The sequence below is a fragment of the Panthera uncia genome (genome assembly GCF_023721935.1).
Source record: "Panthera uncia isolate 11264 chromosome B3 unlocalized genomic scaffold, Puncia_PCG_1.0 HiC_scaffold_1, whole genome shotgun sequence".
Classification (NCBI taxonomy): domain Eukaryota; kingdom Metazoa; phylum Chordata; class Mammalia; order Carnivora; family Felidae; genus Panthera; species Panthera uncia.
This window is the reverse complement of record NW_026057582.1, coordinates 74,738,443-74,758,219: the sequence shown is the minus strand read 5'-3', so window position 1 is coordinate 74,758,219 and position 19,777 is coordinate 74,738,443. Positions and strand designations below refer to the sequence as shown.

At 36.0% G+C, this 19,777-nt stretch overlaps 2 protein-coding genes and 1 pseudogene across 5 annotated transcripts in view; 2 read left to right on the top strand and 1 right to left on the bottom strand.

Annotated features, from left to right (window-relative positions):
* LOC125909756 (olfactory receptor 4M1) overlaps window positions 1-19,777 on the bottom strand; it is a 118,631-nt gene that overhangs the window by 50,818 nt on the left and 48,036 nt on the right. The gene's annotated exons all lie outside the window — the stretch shown is intronic.
* On the top strand, window positions 11,726-12,739 carry LOC125910356 (olfactory receptor 11H12-like). The gene has a single exon (XM_049614114.1). It carries the CDS (start codon window positions 11,753-11,755, stop codon window positions 12,737-12,739), a length of 987 nt encoding a protein of 328 aa, XP_049470071.1. The 5' UTR covers window positions 11,726-11,752.
* The window catches only part of LOC125910355 (vacuolar protein sorting-associated protein 29-like), a 3,129-nt pseudogene continuing 738 nt past the window's right edge, over window positions 17,387-19,777 (top strand).

The window sequence follows — 19,777 nt, the reverse complement described above, 5'->3', positions numbered from 1 at the left end:
AAAAAAAAAAAAAAAAAAAAAAAAAAAAAAAAAAAAAGAATCAAAACCACATTGAGATAACACCTCACACTGGTCAGAGTGGCTAAAATTAACAACTCAGGAAACCATAGTGTTGGCAAGGAGGTGGAAAAGGGGGAACCCTCTTGCACTACTGGGAATGCAAACTAGTGCAGCCACTCGAAAAAAACAGTGTGGAGGTTCCTCAAAAAATTAAAAATACAATTACCCTAAAACGCAGCAATAGCACCACTAGGAATTTATCTAAAGGATAAAGGAGTACTGATTCATAGGGGCACATGTACCCCAATGTTTATAGCAGCACTTTCAACAATAGCCAAATTATGGAAAGAGCCTAAATGTCCATCAACTGATGAATGGATAAAGAAGGTGTGGTATACATATACAATGGAATACTTCTTGGCAATGAAAAAGAATGAAATCTTGCCATTTGCAACAATGTGTTTGGAAATGGAGTGTATTATGCTAAGTGAAATAAGTTAGTCAGAAAAAAACAGAAATCATATATTTTCACTCATATGTGGAATTTGAGAAACTTAACAGAGGACCATAGGGAAAGGGAAGGGAAAAAAAAGTTACAAACAGAAAGGGATACAAACCATAAGAGACTTATATACAGAGAACAATCTGAGCATTTAGGGGGGTGGAATGTTTGGGGGGGCAGGGAAAATGGGTGATGGGCACTCAGGAGGGCACTTGTTGGGATGAGTACTGGGTGTTGTATGTAAGCCAATTTGACAATAAATTACATTAATAAGAAAAAAACTGTTTCCTGCTCCTATTCAAATCCTCTTCTTCCATTATTCTCATCAGAGAATAATGACCCTCTGCTGTAGCCCACACTGTCCACATTCCAAATCAGCTAAAATCCCTGTGGCTCTTCTTTAATACAAAGTCAATGCACTAATTGAAGAGAAAACCTAATCATTCTATTTACAATACTCCAATTTTAAATTCTTTCTACAGAATCCTAAGCAACTACAGTTCTACCACTCTATTTGCTGTTGTTAAATTACTGCTAAAATCCATGCAAAAGACAGGACTCAAAGAATGTGTTCTTCATAAAGTTTTAGAAAAATTTTAGACTGCAGTTACCTATGAGAGTGGTCTCAATCTCTCTTCCCTTTCCTCTCTTCCTTTTCCTCTCTCTCATTCTCTCTCTCTCTCCAAATATTCTCAGGGATATCTCTGGCTTTTGGCAGAAAAAGAATTTGCCTTCAAGTTAGGCAGTTTCTAAAAATAGTCTCCACTATACAGATACCATTTACTCTGTGATAATTTTGTTGCTACATAACTAAACTCCTTCCTGACTCTCAAGCCAGAGTTCTATCTAATCATATCATGACCTGTATATATGCTTTTACATATCAAAACAAAAACTCAGTATCTATTATTTGTGAATCAGAGTTGTTTCCACTGCTAAATCTGGAAAAGATCATTTTTGTGCAGGGGATATGTGTATTCCTTTGCCCTGAAAGCCTTACAACCTTCATGCTATGGACTGAGTATTTGTGTTGCCCCAAAATAATACATTGAAATGCTAATCCTCAATGTGATATTACAGTATTGGGAGGTCACAAGAGTGGAGCCATCATGAATGGGATTAGTGTTCTTATAAAAATGACCCCCGAGAGATCCCTGGCTCTTCCACTGTGTGAGTATTCACAGTGACAACCATCTGTGAATAAGAAGCATGTCCTCACCAGACTCTGAATCTGCTGGCACCTTGGACTTTCCAGTTTCTAGATTTGTGAGAAATAGATTTCTGTTATTGATATGCCAGCCAGTCTATAGTAATTTTGTTACAGCAGGAAACAGACTAAGACACTTCAGGAATTAGATAGCTTTTTAGTACCATGACCTTTCCAAGCATAAACCCCTCACATGCAGCCTGGTTTTTCTGGTGTCATACAATGACAAAACCACCCCACATTGGCAACTTTGTGCTATCATAAAATATGTTGAGAATTGCAAAACTCTCTAGTTTTTAATTCTCTTCCTTGTAGGTATTATGGCCACACTCAGGATAGCATTTGTCAAATGATGCATAATCATTGTTGAACTATCTTTACCAAATAATGAGGTTTACATATCATTCAGTCACAGATTCTTAAGAATGCAAAGAAACTTCTAGATAAGCCCATTCAGCTATACATCTAATGCTCCACCCCAACAACTGGTTCTCTAACGTATTGAATTCCCATCCAGTGATGAGAAAGTTATTTGATTTCTGCCCAAGAAAAAAAAATCCTTGTAATTTTGTGTGGTGATGGTTATGGGTGTTAACTAGACTTACTGTGGAAATCATGTTGTGATATATACAAATATTGAATCACTATTTTCTACATGTGAAACTAACATGTTATATGTTACTTATGTCTCAATAAAAATATTTAAAAGGTCTTTAAAAATTTTGGGGCACCTGGGGGGACAATAAAATATATATGCTTATAAAATATATCAACAGGTCAAGGCTAAAAATAAACTTATCTGAGGGATACCTGGGTGGTTCAGTCATTTGAGCATCAGACTCTTGCTTTCGGCTTAGGTCATGATCCCAGGGTTATGGCATAAAGGCCCATGTCAGGCCCTGTGCTGTGCATGGAGCCTGTTTAAGATTCTCTCTCTCCCTCTGCCTCTCTCCCATGCTCATGTACTCTCTCTCTCTTAAATAAAAAAAAGTTAAAAAATTTTAAAAATAAATGAAAATAAACTCATCTCAACACAATCACTTCATTTACTAAAATGGACAATTAAAATCAAATTAATCTAAATCACCATTATTTGTTTTTCCTGCTTTGAGCGTAAGTCTTCTCACTGATAATACTGTAAAACAAATACTGAGACAACAATAAGGGAAAGAGATCCTATGAGTTTGGGCAGACTTAAGGCAAAGCATATTAGAGAATGAAGAAAAGAAACTAATTGCAGTAGATGTGGGTAATGACATTATTAATATTTAAACTAGTCCTCTAGCTATTTGTTGTTTTAGGAACTTGTAATAGATGGAGGACACAAGGTCTGAGGGGATGGATCATGAAAACAAAAAATTTTTAGATTGACATTACTTGAGAGAAGCAATTTGTTGACTTGATGGGTCTCTAATCTGCCTATTTCTTTTTCATTCCCTGGTTCATCCAAAGTAGCTTCCTTACTGTAAGGCTTTCTTCCTTACCCACTCCCATCCTCTCCCTTCCCCCTCTTAGCATCCCAAAAATTCACATCACAGCTAAACCACCCTTTCCATCAAGGTTCTCTATACACAGTTTCTCCTAGCTAGAATGCCCTCCTCATTCAGGTGAGTTCCACTGTTCTCTTTGAACCTCATGATAACTACAAACCCAAAACCTATGACAGACACACAAAAATAAAGAGAAAGAAAGCCAAACAAAACACTATGATACTCATCCATTACAAAGAAAGAGGGCAAGAGAAGAAGAAAGGAACAAAAAATAACTACAAAAACAATCAGGAAACAAATTTTAGATTAAATGATAATAAGTACATGCCCATCAATAAAGACTTTAAATCTAAATGGAGAATCTTAAATTCTCCAATCAAAAGACATAGAGTGGTGATAAGGATAAAAAAAAAAAATAAGACCCATCCATATACTGCCTACAAAAGATTCATCTCAGCCCTAGGGATGCAAACAGACTGAAAGTGAAGTGATGATAAGACATTCACCATGCAAATAGAAGTGGAAACAAAAGCTGGGGTAGTAATACTTAGACAAGACAAAATAGACTTTAAAACAAAGAGTGTAACAAGAGACAAAGAAGGGCATTAAATGATAAAGGGATCAACCTAGCAAGAGGATAACAATTTTAAATATCTGTGCACCCAACACTGTAATATCTAAATGCATAAAGCAGATATTAACAGACATAAAGAGAGAAATTGATGGTTATAAAATAAAAGTAAGAGACTTTAACATTCCACTTACATCAATGAATAGATCATTCAGACACAAAATTAATAAGGAAATAATGTCTTTGAATAACACATGCACCAGATGAACAGAACATATACATGTAAAATATTAGATCCCAAAAGAACAGAATATATGTTCTTTTCAAGTGCACATGGAAAATCCTCCAGATTAGATCACATATTAGGTCATAAAATAAGCCTCAATAAATTTAAGAAGATTGAGATCATACCATGCATGATTTCTGAGCAAAATGCTATGAAACTAGAAATAAATCACAAAAGAAAAAAAAACTAAGAAAAACGTGAACACATGGAGACTAAATGATACTAAACAACCAATGGATCAATGAAGCAAAGAGGAAATAGAAAAATACATGGAGACAAATGAAAATGAAAATACAACAGTCCAAATAATCATTGAGACACAGCAAAAAGTGGTTCTGTGAGGGAAATATAAAGCAAACAGGCTTACCTCAAGAAACAAGAAAAAACTTAGACAGTTTAACCTTACACCTAAAGGAACTAGAAAAAAAAGAAAAAATAAAGTCAAACATGAGTAGAAGAAAGGAAATATTAAAGATCAGAGCAGAAATTAATGATGTAAAGACTTAAAAAAACAACAGAAAAAAATCAACAAAACCAAAAGCTGGTTTTCTGGAAAAAAAAAAAACTAAACTAAAAACCCTTAGCCAGGCTCATCAAGAAAAGAAAGAGAAAAGACCTAAATAAATAAAATCAGTAATAAGAGATAAATGACAACTGACACCTCAGAAATACAGAGGATTGTGAGAATACTATGAAAAATTATATGCCAACAATCTGGTCAATCTAGAAGAAATGGATAAATTTCTAGAAATGTATAACCTCCCAAAACTGACCCAGGAAGAAATAGAAAATCTAAACAGATCAATTATAAGTAACAAAATTGAATTGGTAATCAAAAAAACAAACAAAAAATAAAAGTCTAGGACCAGATGCACTCACAAGTGAATTCTACCAGACTTTAAAGAAGAACTAATACCTATTCTCCCCAAACTATTCCAAAAAACAGATGAGGAAGGAAACCTTAAGTATAGAGAAAAAACTGAGGGTTACTAGAGGTGAGGGCACTTGTTGTGATGAGCACTGGATGTTTTGTGTAACTCATGAATCACTGAATTCTACACCTGAAATATAAAATTTAAATAAAAACTTGAAAGAAAAAGAAAAGAAAGTAAAAACAAAAGAATAAAATACCTAAGAATAAACTTAACCAAGAGGTGAGTACTTAACCTGTACTCTGAAAACTATAAAACACTGATGAAGGAATTCAATATGACACAAACAAATGGAAAAATATTCCAAGCTTCAGGATTGAAATAATTAACATTTTCAAAATGTCCATACTACCCAAAATAATCTACAAAATCAAAGCAATACCTGTTAAGACACCAACAGTATTTTTCACCAAACTAGAATACTAAAATTCATATGCAAACACAGAAGACCCTAAATAGCCAAAGCAATCTTGAGAAAGAATGAAGCTGGAGGTGTCACAAATCCAGATTTCAAGATATACTAGTTATCAACAATATGGTACTGGCACAAAATACACACATAGATCTATAGAACAGGATAGAGGGGCACCTGGGTGGTTCAGTCGGGTTAGCACCCAACTCTTGATCTCAGCTCAGGTCATGATCTCACAATTTGTGAGTCTGAGCCCTGAAATTGGCTCCGTGCTGACAGTATGGAACCTGCTTGGGATTCTCTCTCTTTTCCTCTCCTTCTGCCTCTCCCACATGCACTAACTCATCTCTCTCTCTCACTCGCTTGCTCTCTCCCTCCCTCTCTCTCTCAAAAATAAAAAAAAGCTTTAAAAAATAAAATAGAAAAATAAAAAAAAATAGAACATGATAGAACCCAGATATAAGCTCATACTTATATGGTCAATTAATCCATGACAAAGAAGGTAAGAATGCACCATGGGGAAAAGACAGTCTTTTCAATAAATGGTTCTGGGAAAACTGGACAGCTACATGCAAAAGAATGACACTGGAACACTTTCTTACACCATATACAAAAGTAAACTCAAAATGAACTAAAGACTTAAACATGAGACCTGAAACCATAAAACTCCTAGAATGGATTATAGGCAGTAATTTCTCTGACATTGGCCATAGCAACATTTTCCTAGATAGTTTTCCTGAGGCAAGAGAAACAATAGCAAAAATAAATTACTGGAACAATGTCAAAATAAAAACCTTTTGTACAGAGAAGGAAACCATCAACAAAATAAAAAGACAGCTTTCTGAATGGAAGAAGACATTTGTAAATGATATATCCAATAAGGGGGTAATATCCAACATCTATAAAGAACTTACACGACTCAACATCAAATAAATTAATTAATTTAATTAAATAAATAAATAAATAAATAAATAAAATAATCAAATTTAAAAGTGGGCAAAGGATCTGAACAGACATTTTTCCAAAGAAGACAGTTGGCCAGCAGACACATGAAGAGATGCTAAACATCACTAATCATCAGAAAAATGCAAATCAAAACCACCATGAGATGTCACTTCACATCTGTTAGGATGACTAAAATAAAAAGGACAAGAAATAGTAAGTGGTGGCAAGGATGAGGAGAAAAGGAACCCTCATGCACCAATGGTTATTAATGTAAATTGGTATAGCCACTGTGGAAAACAGTATGGAGTTTCCTCAAAAAGTTAAAAGTAGAAATGCCATATGATCTAATAATTCCACTATTGGGTATTTACCCAGGGAAAACAAAAACACTAAGTCAGAAAGATATATGTGCCTCCTATGTTTATTGTACCATTATTTACAATAGTCAAGACAACCTAAGAAAGCAACCTAAGTGTTCATCAATAGATGAATGGATAAGGAAAATGTGGTGCGTACACACACACACACACACACACACACACACACACAGGAATATTATATAGCCATAAAAAGGATGCAATAGATTATGCCATTTGAGACAACATTGGTGGACCTAGAGAGTATAATGCTGAGTGAAATAAGTCAGACCAGGAAAGACAAATATCATATGATTCTACTCATAAACAGAATCTTAAAAAACAAACAAACAAAAAAAAAAAAAAACAAAGAAAAAGCAGAATCAGACCCATAAATACAGAGAACTAGTGGTTGCCAGAAAGGAAGGGGGTGGGGAGCTGGGCAAAACTGATGAAGGGGAGGGGGAGATACAGGTCTCCAGCTACGGATTTAACAACTCAGGAATAAAAAGCAGAGCATAAGGAATACATTCAGTGATACTGTAGTAGCAATGTAACAGGACAGATTATAGCTATTAGTGTGCAGAACACAGTATAATATGTAAACTTGTCCAATCACTAATTTGTACACCTGAAATTAATGTAACATTATGTCAACTATACTCAAAATGAAAATAATTAAAAATTTTGAAAAAAGTATTAAAAAATAAAAAATAAAAGTAAATTCATTTGTCCTCTAATTCAATGCTTGTGAAACTACCTTAAGTGAAGCCTAGCTTTTTTTTCCAATTCATTAGTTGACAATTTTGTAAGGTAAAAATAAGTAGAAACTGAAATATAAAAACATATATATAGCGCATTCTGTATTATTAAACACACATAAAACTTGTTTCCCATAAATGTTTTTATTTCAGTGTTTTCTTTCTCAGCTTTTTATTGACATTACAGTTAGTTAACATACAGTGTGATATTAGTTTCAGGTGTACCATATAGTGATTCAACATTTCCATCCAACACCCAGTGCTCATCACCAGTGACCTCCTTAATCCCCATCATCTATGTAACCCATTCCCCACCCACCTCCCCTCTAGTAACCATACGTTTATTCTCTATAGTTAAGAGTCTGTTTCTTGGTTTGCCTCTCTTTTTTCTCCCCATGTTAGTTTGATTTGTTTCTTAAATTCCACATATGAGTGAAATCATATGCTATTTGTCTTTCTCTGACTGACGTATTTCTCTTCCATAATACTCTCTAGCTCTATCCATGTTATTGCAAATGGCAAGATTTCATTCTTGTTTATGGTTGAGTAATAGTTCTTGTGTATGTATATCACATCTTCTTTATCCATTCATCAGTAAAGGACATTTGGGTTCTTTTCATAATTAGTCTACTGTTAATAATGTGTGTGTGTGTGTGTGTGTGTGTGTGTGTTTAAATGCTTACTCTTGATTTCTGTATTTGTCATGGACTGGTAACAATTTGAGGACTGCACTGGTGCAATGACCATACTTTGAGTAGCATTATTCTACGTCATACCTCAAGCCCTCTTCAATGAACTAAGATGTCTGTCATAGGGAGTTTTAAACTGTATAGATTTCTCCCTTCCTCCAAATTTCTTTCACATCTGTAAATACAGGATAATGCAGTCATGCACCTTGGAGTTGTCTTTATTAACTTTGGTATGCCAGGTGTTGTTTTTACAAATAAAACTCATATAATTTTTAAAATGTCATTTATATGACAAATATTTAATGAGGACCAGTAGATGCATGTATTTTTTCACCTTGATTAATTCTAAGTTGATTGATGTTTGTTCTCAACTTCAAAAGACTTAACAATGTGGGAGGAGAGAAAAGATAAGTACACAAATAATGATAACATACAGCAGCTTGTGACAAATGTTTTAGGAAAGATACAAAGATGGTTAAATAAAAATTCAGAGATGGAAAAGTTGCTTTGGTTAGGGGAATAAGGAAAAGCATTACGGAAAAATGTCATTTGAAATAGACCTTGAAGGATAGATGGGGTTTTTGCAGGTGTATATGGAAGTAATGAAGATTCTAAACAGAGAGACCACAAAGAAATGAATATGGGAAATTCAAAGGTATCTAGAGAATAAAATGCTGTCCAATCTATGTATAAAAGGGAGTAAGGAAAGATAAGAAAATTGATACCAATTTATGGATAACTTGAGAATTTCTGAATAAAACCATTGATGTTTTTTATCAGGCAAGTAATAAGATCAAGGCTATGTTTTAGGAGTTTCTAAGTCCTGAAGTAGTATAACTAAGAGGTAATAAAGGTCTAAATACCATTTTTCCTCCTTAGTCTTTCCATGTGAGGAGTTGGTTTTTTAGATATTCCTCAGTCATTCTGTGGTCCACAGACCCGCGTTCCTATGGAATACAATCATGATGTTCTCTATCAGTTTACACCATGTGGTATGAGCATCATTCCCACCTGGGGGTTTTAGTCATACTACATAAATTTCATATGCCATAACGTAAAAAGGGGACACCAATCAATGACATCAAATACTCCTCTCATATTAACTGGGAAGCCACATGTTCCTCTGTAGTATTGAAGTCAGTTACCTTAAAAAACTGACACTTCAGGGGCGCCTGGGTGGCTCAGTCGGTTGGGCGTCCGACTTCGGCTCAGGTCACGATCTCGCGGTCCGTGAGTTCGAGCCCCGCGTCGGGCTCTGGGCTGATGGCTCAGAGCCTGGAGCCTGCTTCCGATTCTGTGTCTCCCTCTCTCTCTGCCCCTCCCCCGTTCATGCTCTGTCTCTCTCTGTCTCAAAAATAAATAAAAAACGTTAAAAAAAAACTGACACTTCTTGCTCTTTTCTCTCCTACCTAAAGAATTCTGACAAGCTGTCCTTTTAAAAGCTACTTCTAACTTCTACAAATTTTATTGTCAATGTCCTACAGTGTTCTATACCTCGACATTTTCCTCATCAAGCTCACTGTACTTCATTTCTGTATCTTCCAACATGTGCACAGACATTAGAAGTGTTCCTGAAACTCATATCAAAACTTTTGGTAAGGGCACCTGGGTGACTCAGTCAGTTAAGTGTACAACTTCAGGTCAGGTCATGACTTGGCAGTTTGTGAGTTCGAGCCCCGCATCGGGCTCTGTACTGATAGCTCAGAGCCTGAAGCGTACTTTGGATTCTGTGTCTCCGTCTCTCTCTGTCCCTCCCCCACTCATGCTCTGTTTCCCTCTCTCTATCATAATAAACATTAAAAAAATAAAAAAAAAACTTTTGATGACACATTTTGCTTTATTGTTCCTCAAATTTTGTCTTCTAAAAACTTTTTAGAATCTATATTCCAGGTAGGCAAACTATTTGTAAATAATAGTGCCTCAGAGAAGTTGTCACTCTTTACTGACTCCTGAGAGAACATGCAATCATTAACTTTTTAAGTATCCATCAGCTTAGAGAAGAACTTTCCTAATGCCATAGAGGCCAAGTCCCAGGAGAACGTGTGATAAAGAAAGTACATTCTTAATTTTTGTGAAGCAATAAAACTCTTTATCCAAAGAAGTATATGGTTCATCACCCAGGTCCCCTAGAGATTTGGTAGATGTCAAAACTATGGTATTTTTACCTTTTGAGCACTGCAGAAAGTCATGACACCTCCGTGTCAATTCTCTTTCATTCCAGAATTTCTTAATTCTAATATTAATATTCCTGTTTGGGAACGTTTAAAAAATAGATACATGCTACTAAAAGCACAAAGACAGCTTCCACCAAATCATTATAAAAGACTTCTCAGAGCACTGGTATGGACAATAGTTTAGAAGCAAATTTGTTTTTGAAAATTTTTGTTTGTGACCCAAATGTAAGCCTTTACAACTTTCAGAACTCACATCCCTGCATATTGCCACACAACACACACACACACACACACACACACACACGCACGCACGCACGCACACACGCACGCACACATGCACACACACTCAGGAAACTTAGATCCCTGACACCTTTTCCATGAGAATGTAGGATAAAGTAAGTGTACTTAAAGAAAAAGTATTTGACTTCTCTTTTCTGGTGCAATTTTTTTAAGTTTTCTTAATATTTATTTATTATTGAGAGATGGAGAGACACAGAGCGTGAGCAGGGGAGGGGTAGAGAGAGAGGGAGACACAGAATCTGAAGCAGGCTACAGGCTCTGAGCTGTCAGCACAGAGCCTGACGTGGGGCTCGAACTCACAAACTGCGAGATCATGACCTGAGCCACAGTCAGTCACTTAACCAACTGAGCCACCCAGGCACCCCATCTGGTACAAATTTTTAATTTAAACAAGCATATAAGAAAAATCAATCCCAAATTTTATGTAAAGAAAGACTTCAAAAAAAGTCCCATACCTAGCTGTTATTTTGCAAACTTTTACAGGTGAAAGATTAAGTGAAAACTTAAAGCCACTGCTTCCTACAGAAGACACTGAAGAACTGCAATATTAAAAGTCAGTGTTGGTAAGTAAAATTATAGAATTACATTTTTACGATGCTTAAGTTAACAGCAGTAACAACCAAAATACAGGGATATTGGCTTTAAACTTACTGCCAAATTGCTATACAATATGTCCATTTCTTTTCATATTTAAATGATATGTTAATATATTTAATTGAGATGTTAATGGTAAAATTAAAACCTTCTTTACTGAGTCTCTTGCACTATAAAATGGGTTTAGGATAAGAAACTAAGTGTTAACTCTGTGTTATATGCTACTCAGAAACTATCATAGATCATTCCCCACCCAAAAATAACAAGCTTTACAAAGTGAGTTTAATTTTGCCTAGTTCTATCATGGTGGCATAATGAGGGAGAGATTCAGAAGCAGGCAAAAGTTTGTTTCTGTGCAGCCAGCTACCTACTATGCCCAAAACTCAGAGTATATAGCCAAGAACAAGTAGACTACATTCTCTTCCTGATGACCCCATGTTCATTGTCTTCTCTTTACCCTGAAAAAGGAGCACATTTGAAACCAGTCCTAACTGATAACAATATGTCTCTTGATCTTGCAGGTTAGTGACTCAATGAATGTCTCTGAGCCATATTCCAGCTTTGCTTCTGTAAGAGAATTTATACTCTTAGGTTTTTCCTGTGAGTGGAAAATTCAGATCCTCCTATTTTCACTCTTTACTACAATGTATGCTTTGACTGTAACAGGGAACGGGGCCATTGTCTGTGCTCTGTGGTGTGAATGGAGACTCCACATCCCCATGTACAGATTCCTGGGGAATTTCTCCTTTCTAGAGATCTGGTATGTCTCTTCTACAGTCCCCAAGATGTTGGTCAACTTCCTCTCAGATAAAAAGACCATCTCATTTGCTGGATGTTTCCTCCAATTTTATTTCTTTTTCTCTTTGGGAACATCTGAATGTTTCCTCTTGGCCGTCATGGCCTTTGATCGGTACCTTGCTATCTGCCGTCCCTTGCACTACCCTAATATCATGACTGGGCATTTCTGTACCAAACTGGTCATTATCTGCTGGGTTTGTGGATTTCTGTGGTTCGTGATCCCCATTGTATTCATCTCTCAGATGCCCTTCTGTGGTCCGAACGTTATTGACCATGTTGTGTGTGACCCAGGGCCACTGTTTGCATTGGCATGTGCCTCTGCCCCAACAACCCAACAGCTTTGCTACACTCTAAGCTCATTAGTTATATTTGGTAACTTCCTCTTCATCCTTGGATCCTATACGCTTGTCTTATTAGCTGTGTTGCGTATGCCTTCTGCCACTGGGAGACATAAGGCCTTCTCTACCTGTGGGTCTCATTTGGCTGTGGTATCACTCTTCTATGGCTCCTTGATGGTCATGTATGTGAGCCCTAGACTCAGACATTCTGCTGGTATACAGAAAGTCGCAACTTTGTTCTATGCTATGGTAACCCCACTCTTCAACCCCCTCATCTACAGCCTCCGGAATAAGGAGATAAAGGCAGCCCTGAGGAAAGTTCTGGGGCATCTCAACATAATCCAAGATACACTTGATGATCCCTCCATTATCAGGTCAGTATAGTCTCACAAAAAGCAGTCAGGATTATACAGTTATTCAAATCTTCAAATATAAGTCTAGTGATATTAACTATATCAGCTTATGAAATTAAGCATCTATGAGGCCACTTATAATCATAAAGTGGCCAGGTTATATATAAATACATGGAAGTACTGGGTTCCACTTTGCCATTTAGAGTGTATATGACCTAAGGAATGTACACATCTAGGTGTTTTCTGGAGTGTTCATATGAAAATATCTGTGTTCTATTTGATAATTTAGATTAACAGTTCTGGGATCAATAAAATTATGTCATTTTGTTTGTTTAGTTGTCTGATTGTAAATAAAAGAAGGAAATGTATTTTTTTCTGTTTGTCATTCTTTTCATATTTGACTGTACTATTTTGGTGATGTGGTCACCCCTGGCAAATAAACCGTTAAAAGCAATTATCCAAAATTTCTATGGGACAGTAATGCTATGGTAGCCTAAAGACATTTAGACATATGTCATTTGTTTTCCTTACACATTACCTCTTTCTAAGCTCCTTAAGGAGCAAATTCTAATTCTAACAACATCAATCAAAATACTCCAAAATACAGTATTCTGATTGCCAATACTTTTACCTAGACAAAGTGCTACCAAAAGCTTAATTAGTCAATTAGTTAGGTTTTAGATGATAGGTTATCTCCTACTAAAACTGGAGAGGGAAATGATCTACTTTATAATAAATTACCTAAGTTTAAAAAAATAAGTGACAGTTCATTGTTATTTGTTGTTAAAACAGTGTAAAAATAACATTAAGGAAAATCAGTAAAGAAGAAAAGCATCTAGAATTCAATCCCTGTAAGATATTTTCATTTATACATATGCTTTGCTTACTATAACATCAAACTCGTTCCTATACTATAGCAAGTTTTTATAATTATTGTTTTTTAGGAACTATAACATTCCATTCATACTAATACAGTATGGATTGTAATTTTTTATGTGGTGAGATGAATATTTTCCTAGAAGGAGGATTGTCCTTCCAAGTAGCTTGAAGCTGACTTGTGCAAGAAAGGGAACTTCCAGAAGGGGGATTAGGAGAAAAATGAATGCCACCATTATGCAATAATGACCACTTCATTATTATCCAGGGATTCAGATCTTCCTTCCATCTACCACCAATCCTTTCATTATACATTACAGTATTTCCACTATTTTAGTGTAAAAATTAATACCTCAATTAAATCTTCATAAAGATTTGCCATAATGATGTTTTCGAACTGGATTGGACTCATCATCTAATCCAAAAACTGCCCCCATAAAATCCAGGATGTAAGACTACTATATGCATATATCAATTTTCCCTCTGGGGTTTTTATCTTAGAACAGTTTCCTGGTAAAGAAATGGATTACTCAGTTCGAAAGATTTGCACATTATGGATTTGTGATTTTTGAAACAGACTTTCTAGATAGAACAATTATTTTTCCCTTTGATATGAGAAATTGTTGAGCTCCTTAGTCAATTTTACTTACCAGAACCCTGCCATGTATCTCTCACTTAACCAGTCCTTTGAGGATGTTTTCTAATTTATACCCCTTCCCAGGATATGTGACTTTTCAGTTTCCTGAGATCCGAAAATCAAAGAGCTGAAGAATAGGTAGTCAAGCCAGAAAATATTTCTACCATAATGTTAAAAATCTCCACTTTGGGTTTATTCAGTTAATACATTTATGCAGCCACTAACTCTTCAATGATCCCTTCTTGCAATTCCAAATATTATGATTGGTTCACAATCCTTTCCATAGTATTAAATTATTTGATATACCACTACCATTTTATACAATATTTTCTCAAAGCCAAACTGCATCCCAAAAAGAGAGGGAGAGAGAAACGGTTTTAGGGAGAGCAGTATAAAGATAGTGTTCTTTCTTTTCTGAGCATTTAAACTTAAAAAAAAAAAAGCAAGATTGGGGCGCCTGGGTGGCTCAGTCGGTTAAGCGTCCGACTTCGGCTCAGGCCATGATCTCACGGTCCGTGAGTTCGAGCCCCGCGTCGGGCTCTGTGCTGACTGCTCAGAGCCTGGAGCCTGTTTCAGATTCTGTGTCTCCCTCTTTCTCTGACCCTCCCCTGTTCATGCTCTCTCTCTCTCTCTCTGTCTCAAAAATAAATAAACGTTAAAAAATTAAAAAAAAAAAGCAAGATCATAGTTAAAAACCTATTGTTAGTTTTCTTGGGAAAAATGAAAAAAAAAACATGTCTAGTTTTTACTTTCAAATGTAGTCGTGATGTTTACTAACTGCCTTTAAACCCTTGGTAAGCTAAATGTTGAATATCCCTCAACTGTAACTAACTTCCTCACAAAGTAAAAGCTATTCATAAAACCAAAAATTATGTATGTTCAAGATTTTAGGAAAAGTAAGAGCATGGACACGTGGGGAAACAATATCATAGGAAAATAGAAAGTGCATTTATTACTTTAACAAGTTTAGATGTGCAAATTCACCACCACAGGGTTTGCTCTTATGGAAAGGGTTATCCTTATTGACAAGAATAATCATTAACATTTTGAGTCACTTGTTTGGGGCCTGGCACCTGTTCCAAGTCCTTTACAAGTAAGTCTTTATTTTCTACTCATAACAACCCAAAGAGGTCAGGTCGGTGTTATAGTATCTCTGATTTTCCAATAATGAAACAGGCACAAGGAGAAACTTACATAGTCAGAGATAGTATTTGGATCCCAGGTGGGCTAACTACAAGGCCCACACTTTCCTGCTACTATCAAGGAGAAGGGCCAACACTCTGAAAAATAAATTGGTTACAAATTTAAGTACTATCGCTAACTGTGTGAGCTTACCCAAGTTATCCTTTCTTTCTTGATTTTTTAAATCTATAGACTAGAGCTAATGATAATACTTCCCTCACAGAAAGGCTGTCATGAATAAAGGAGATTAATTAGAATAGAATCTTATACATAGTATATATGATTGATTGATTTCAGTTAATATTAATACTTTTCACTTGGAAAGCTCTTTATCATTTACAAAATACTTTGACATACTCTCTCAATTCAACCTCACACACTCTGTGACAGAATTAGGGTAGACATTCTCATAGTCATTCCATAGATGAGACCAAGTGAAAGCAAGTGTGTTGTCCAAGGTCACACAAGGAAGTGAAGGAAGCAGTTGTGCTGACTTCCAGATCAGTAAGAATTCTGCTGTGCCGTACCTCCTCTCCTGGAAACCCTGGCTGTGTCCTGTGTAGTTACCTTCAGAACTTCATGGCAATGCAGGTCAAAAAGCTGGATTTATCTAGGAAATGAATACTGTAGAAGAGATATGCATGTAGGAGATATGCTTATAGGAATTTCTCCTCAATTGTTTTAAGACAGTAACTACACACATTACATGAAGACTTATGTAATAAATATTCAATAGGTAAAATATTATGTTGCTGAATGAAAAGGCGGATCATGAAACACTATTATTACATAAGCATACTTAAATAGAGTGATGGTATTATGGGTGGTTTAGATTCTTTTTTTTTCTTTTATGTTACTGTTTATTTCCTAATTTTTCCATGATAGGCATGTATACTTCATCTAATTTACAAAGGATGTGCAGTTTAAAAAATCAATGTTTATAAAGGGATATATAACTTAGAGCAACTCCTTTAGATATTTTAACCTAAGGTTTCTATTTTGTGCATTAAGAAAGGATAATGCTACTGTCTTTGGTAAGCCTTATAACAGGTGCCTTTCCAGAGCTACTCAAAGACTTCCATGTGGGGTCACGTTGCGGAGAGAAGTAAATTTGGCTTCCTCATGCTTCTATTTCACTCAAAATCAGTTCTTTCTGTAAATCATAAAGAGATTCTTGGCAGCAAACTCTGGTTTTGCAGTTTTTGTTCTAGATGCTCAGAACAGAAAGAAAATGGAGGAAATAGACATACCATGCAATCAAGTGAATCTTCAAAAAGAGGAAAATCTTCCCTGGGGACTTCCCCTCTACATTTTTCTATCTCTCACATAAGCCCCTGCTTATTATTAGTATAAGAACAACTTTTCATTAAAAGAGAGCTTGAATTATTATGCTTTCAACACTTGCCTTTTATGCACTTCTGTTTTTTTAAAACAACCTGTTTCAAATGTCCATCTCTTTTAAAGAACACAGGCCATTTCTTTCTCTGTCAAAATATATACTTTAAGTCATCATAATAAAAATAGAGCCATTTTTTTAAATGATCATTCAACTATCTCAAAAAGAAGCAGATAATCCAGAATGAAAGAATTGGAATACAGTCAATATAATACTGTAATAACCTGTATCATGACATATGGTAACTATACTTATTATGCTGAGCATTGCATAATGTATATAATTTTTAAATCACTATGTTGTATACCTAAAACTAATACAATATTGTAAGTCAACTATATTTCCATTTTTAAAAGTTGGAAGCAATAATTACTTTTTATTAGGTAATTCAATCATTCCAGATTTTACCCACTTGAGTGATGAAAACAAAAAGGAAACTCAAGATCTACCCAGGAACCCAGAATGGTTGAATATATTAGCCTTAGATTCAGTTGTGTATAACAGAAATCCAAGTAACAGCAACTTATACAAGGTAAATATTTGGGGTTTTTTTCCCTCACATATATACTTCTAGAGATAGATAGTCTATGCCAGTTCAGAGGTAGGCAGTTCCAAGATGTCCTGAGGGACTCAACCTCTCCTGGCTTTTTGATAAATCCTTCTTAGTATTTTCATCCCCCAAATCACCTTATTGTCTTAAGATAGGAGCTAAAGTGGCAGACTTCAAGAAGGAGGCCAATCTCTACTCCACTTATAACTCTGAACAGAAGTGTGCCACTCAATGACCCCTATATAAAGGAGACTACACCATTTGATTTCTCAAGCTGAGCACATTGCCACCAGAATAGAAGACTGTATTAGGCAGAAAGATAAGAAAAATGGATAGTAAGTAGTAAGTATGAAGCTAATGTACCTCTGCCATGCATGGATTGAGCAAAAAAGGAGAAAATGACTACAGTGATGGAAATTTAGAAATATACCCTTTTCTCAATTATACCACTTTAGGAGGTTGATATTCAAGCAAATATTCATATCCAAATAAACAGCAAGAGAAACTGATTCAAGAGAAAAGTCTTGAAAAACAAAAATGTTAAGAACAGAAACAACATGGGGCGCCTGGGTGGCTCGTCGGTTAAGCATCTGACTTCGGCTCAGGTCATGATCTCATGGTCTGTGAGTTCGAGCCCTGTGTCAGGCTCTGTGTTGACAGCTCAGAGCCTGGAGCCTGTTTCAGATTCTGTGTCTCCCTCTCTCTCTGCTCCTCCCCTGTTCATGCTCTGTCTCTCTCTGTCTCAAAAATAAATAAACGTTAAAAAAAAATTTTAAAAATAAGAACAGAAACAACAACAAAAAACATGAGGCACCACACTGCCTAAGAATTTAATCAAAACTCATGAATGTGTATGGAAAAATTAAATATAAATTTATTTCCCAAACTTCAACAAACAAAAGTACCTCATGTAGTACTTAAGAAAAATGAATTATTGGGAAGATAGATGAAAAAATATTTTAATATCTCTATAATAAAATTTATATAGTTGTTACTCCAAAAACAGGCAAAAAAATTTAAAGAGAGTTTCAATCAAAGTAAGCATGATAGGACTCAGAGAGTGGGAAACCTTTCTATCTTTGGGATACTAAATGACCCAAACTCAGTCCTGGCTCTCATTTCAAAACTTCCTCAGTGTATAGGTCAAATTCTCTCTTATAATATTATGGGGTCTTCTTCAATTTCCTGCTACAAAGGAGCTTAATGTTAAGACTACTGGGAAGATGGAGAGGAAAGAGATAGAAATGACGGACATAGTGGGTTGCTCTTATTGCAAGGAAGAAAGAAAATTCTCCTGGAAAATGAAGAAGGGTCTTTTTCTTTCAAATGTCAGAAGGATATAATGCAAATGCAGTGAGAACTGAAATCCCCAAATCAGACTAGAAAAGAGGAAATCATGAAGTAGAAAGTGTTGGTAAGAAGGAAATTAGGAAAAAAATGCATATTTGGGAGAAGTTAACAAAGCACTCTTCCCTTTGCCCTGGCTCTTCCCACCTTTAACTTAACAGAGGTGTCACACCTATGTGTGAGAGTGAAGAGGCCAATATAGAAAAAGAATCACAGAAGAAAGGCTTTTATATCTTTGTTACAGGAGAATCCTTCCTAAGAAATTTCAACTCTGTCTCCACTGAGCTCCATTTCCTCTGCTTAAGGGTAAATTAACTGCTACCCTACTACAACTTAAGTTTTCTGGACAAAGCAGAAGAATGAGTAGTAGAAAGTGATAAGGAAGAAAGCAAAAAATGGAGACTCTCCCTACATAGAGATCCTGGCCTTCTCCAGGGGAAGCCAGAGAGGCCTCAAGCTAGACAGGGGCTAGGCAGAGATTAAGGGGAAACATCTGGGTTAAAGCTTGCCACAATTTAACTGGCCAAATGAGGAACTGTCATTTGTGGAAAATCTGAGTGATGACTCAGATAATGCCATCAAAATTAATTTCCTAAGGACAAAGAATGTTCACTCCACAGTCTAGAATTAGTCTATATTCCTAGGATCTCTGCCCAGTGACATTGTGTCTCTTTGGTCTGAGATCTATTACAGACTTTGAAATCTCCTAGATACTAGAATAGAGAGGGAAGACCAAGAATAACAGGACATCCTGTCATCCTGTCAGGGACTGACAGTGATGGAATGTAGTGTGAGCTTAAGAAACAGCTTTTCTTGGGGTACCTGGGTGGCTCAGTTGGTTAAATGGCCAACTTTGGCTCAGGTCATCATCTCATGGGTTCATGGGTTTGAGCCCCACATCAGGCTCCATGCTGACAGCTCAGGGCCTAGAGCTGCTTTGGATTCTCTCTCCCTCTCTCTCTGCCCCTCCCCTGCTCATGCTTACTCTCTCTCCCTCTCCCAAAAATGAATAAACACTAAAAAACTTTTTCAGAAAGGAAGGAAGGAAGGAAGGAAGGAAGGAAGGAAGGAAGGAAGGAAG

Coding starts and splice junctions, on each gene's coding strand:
- LOC125910356 (XM_049614114.1), top strand. CDS start 11,753: ATGAATGTCTCTGAGCCATATTCCAGCTTTGCTTCTGTAAGAGAATTT.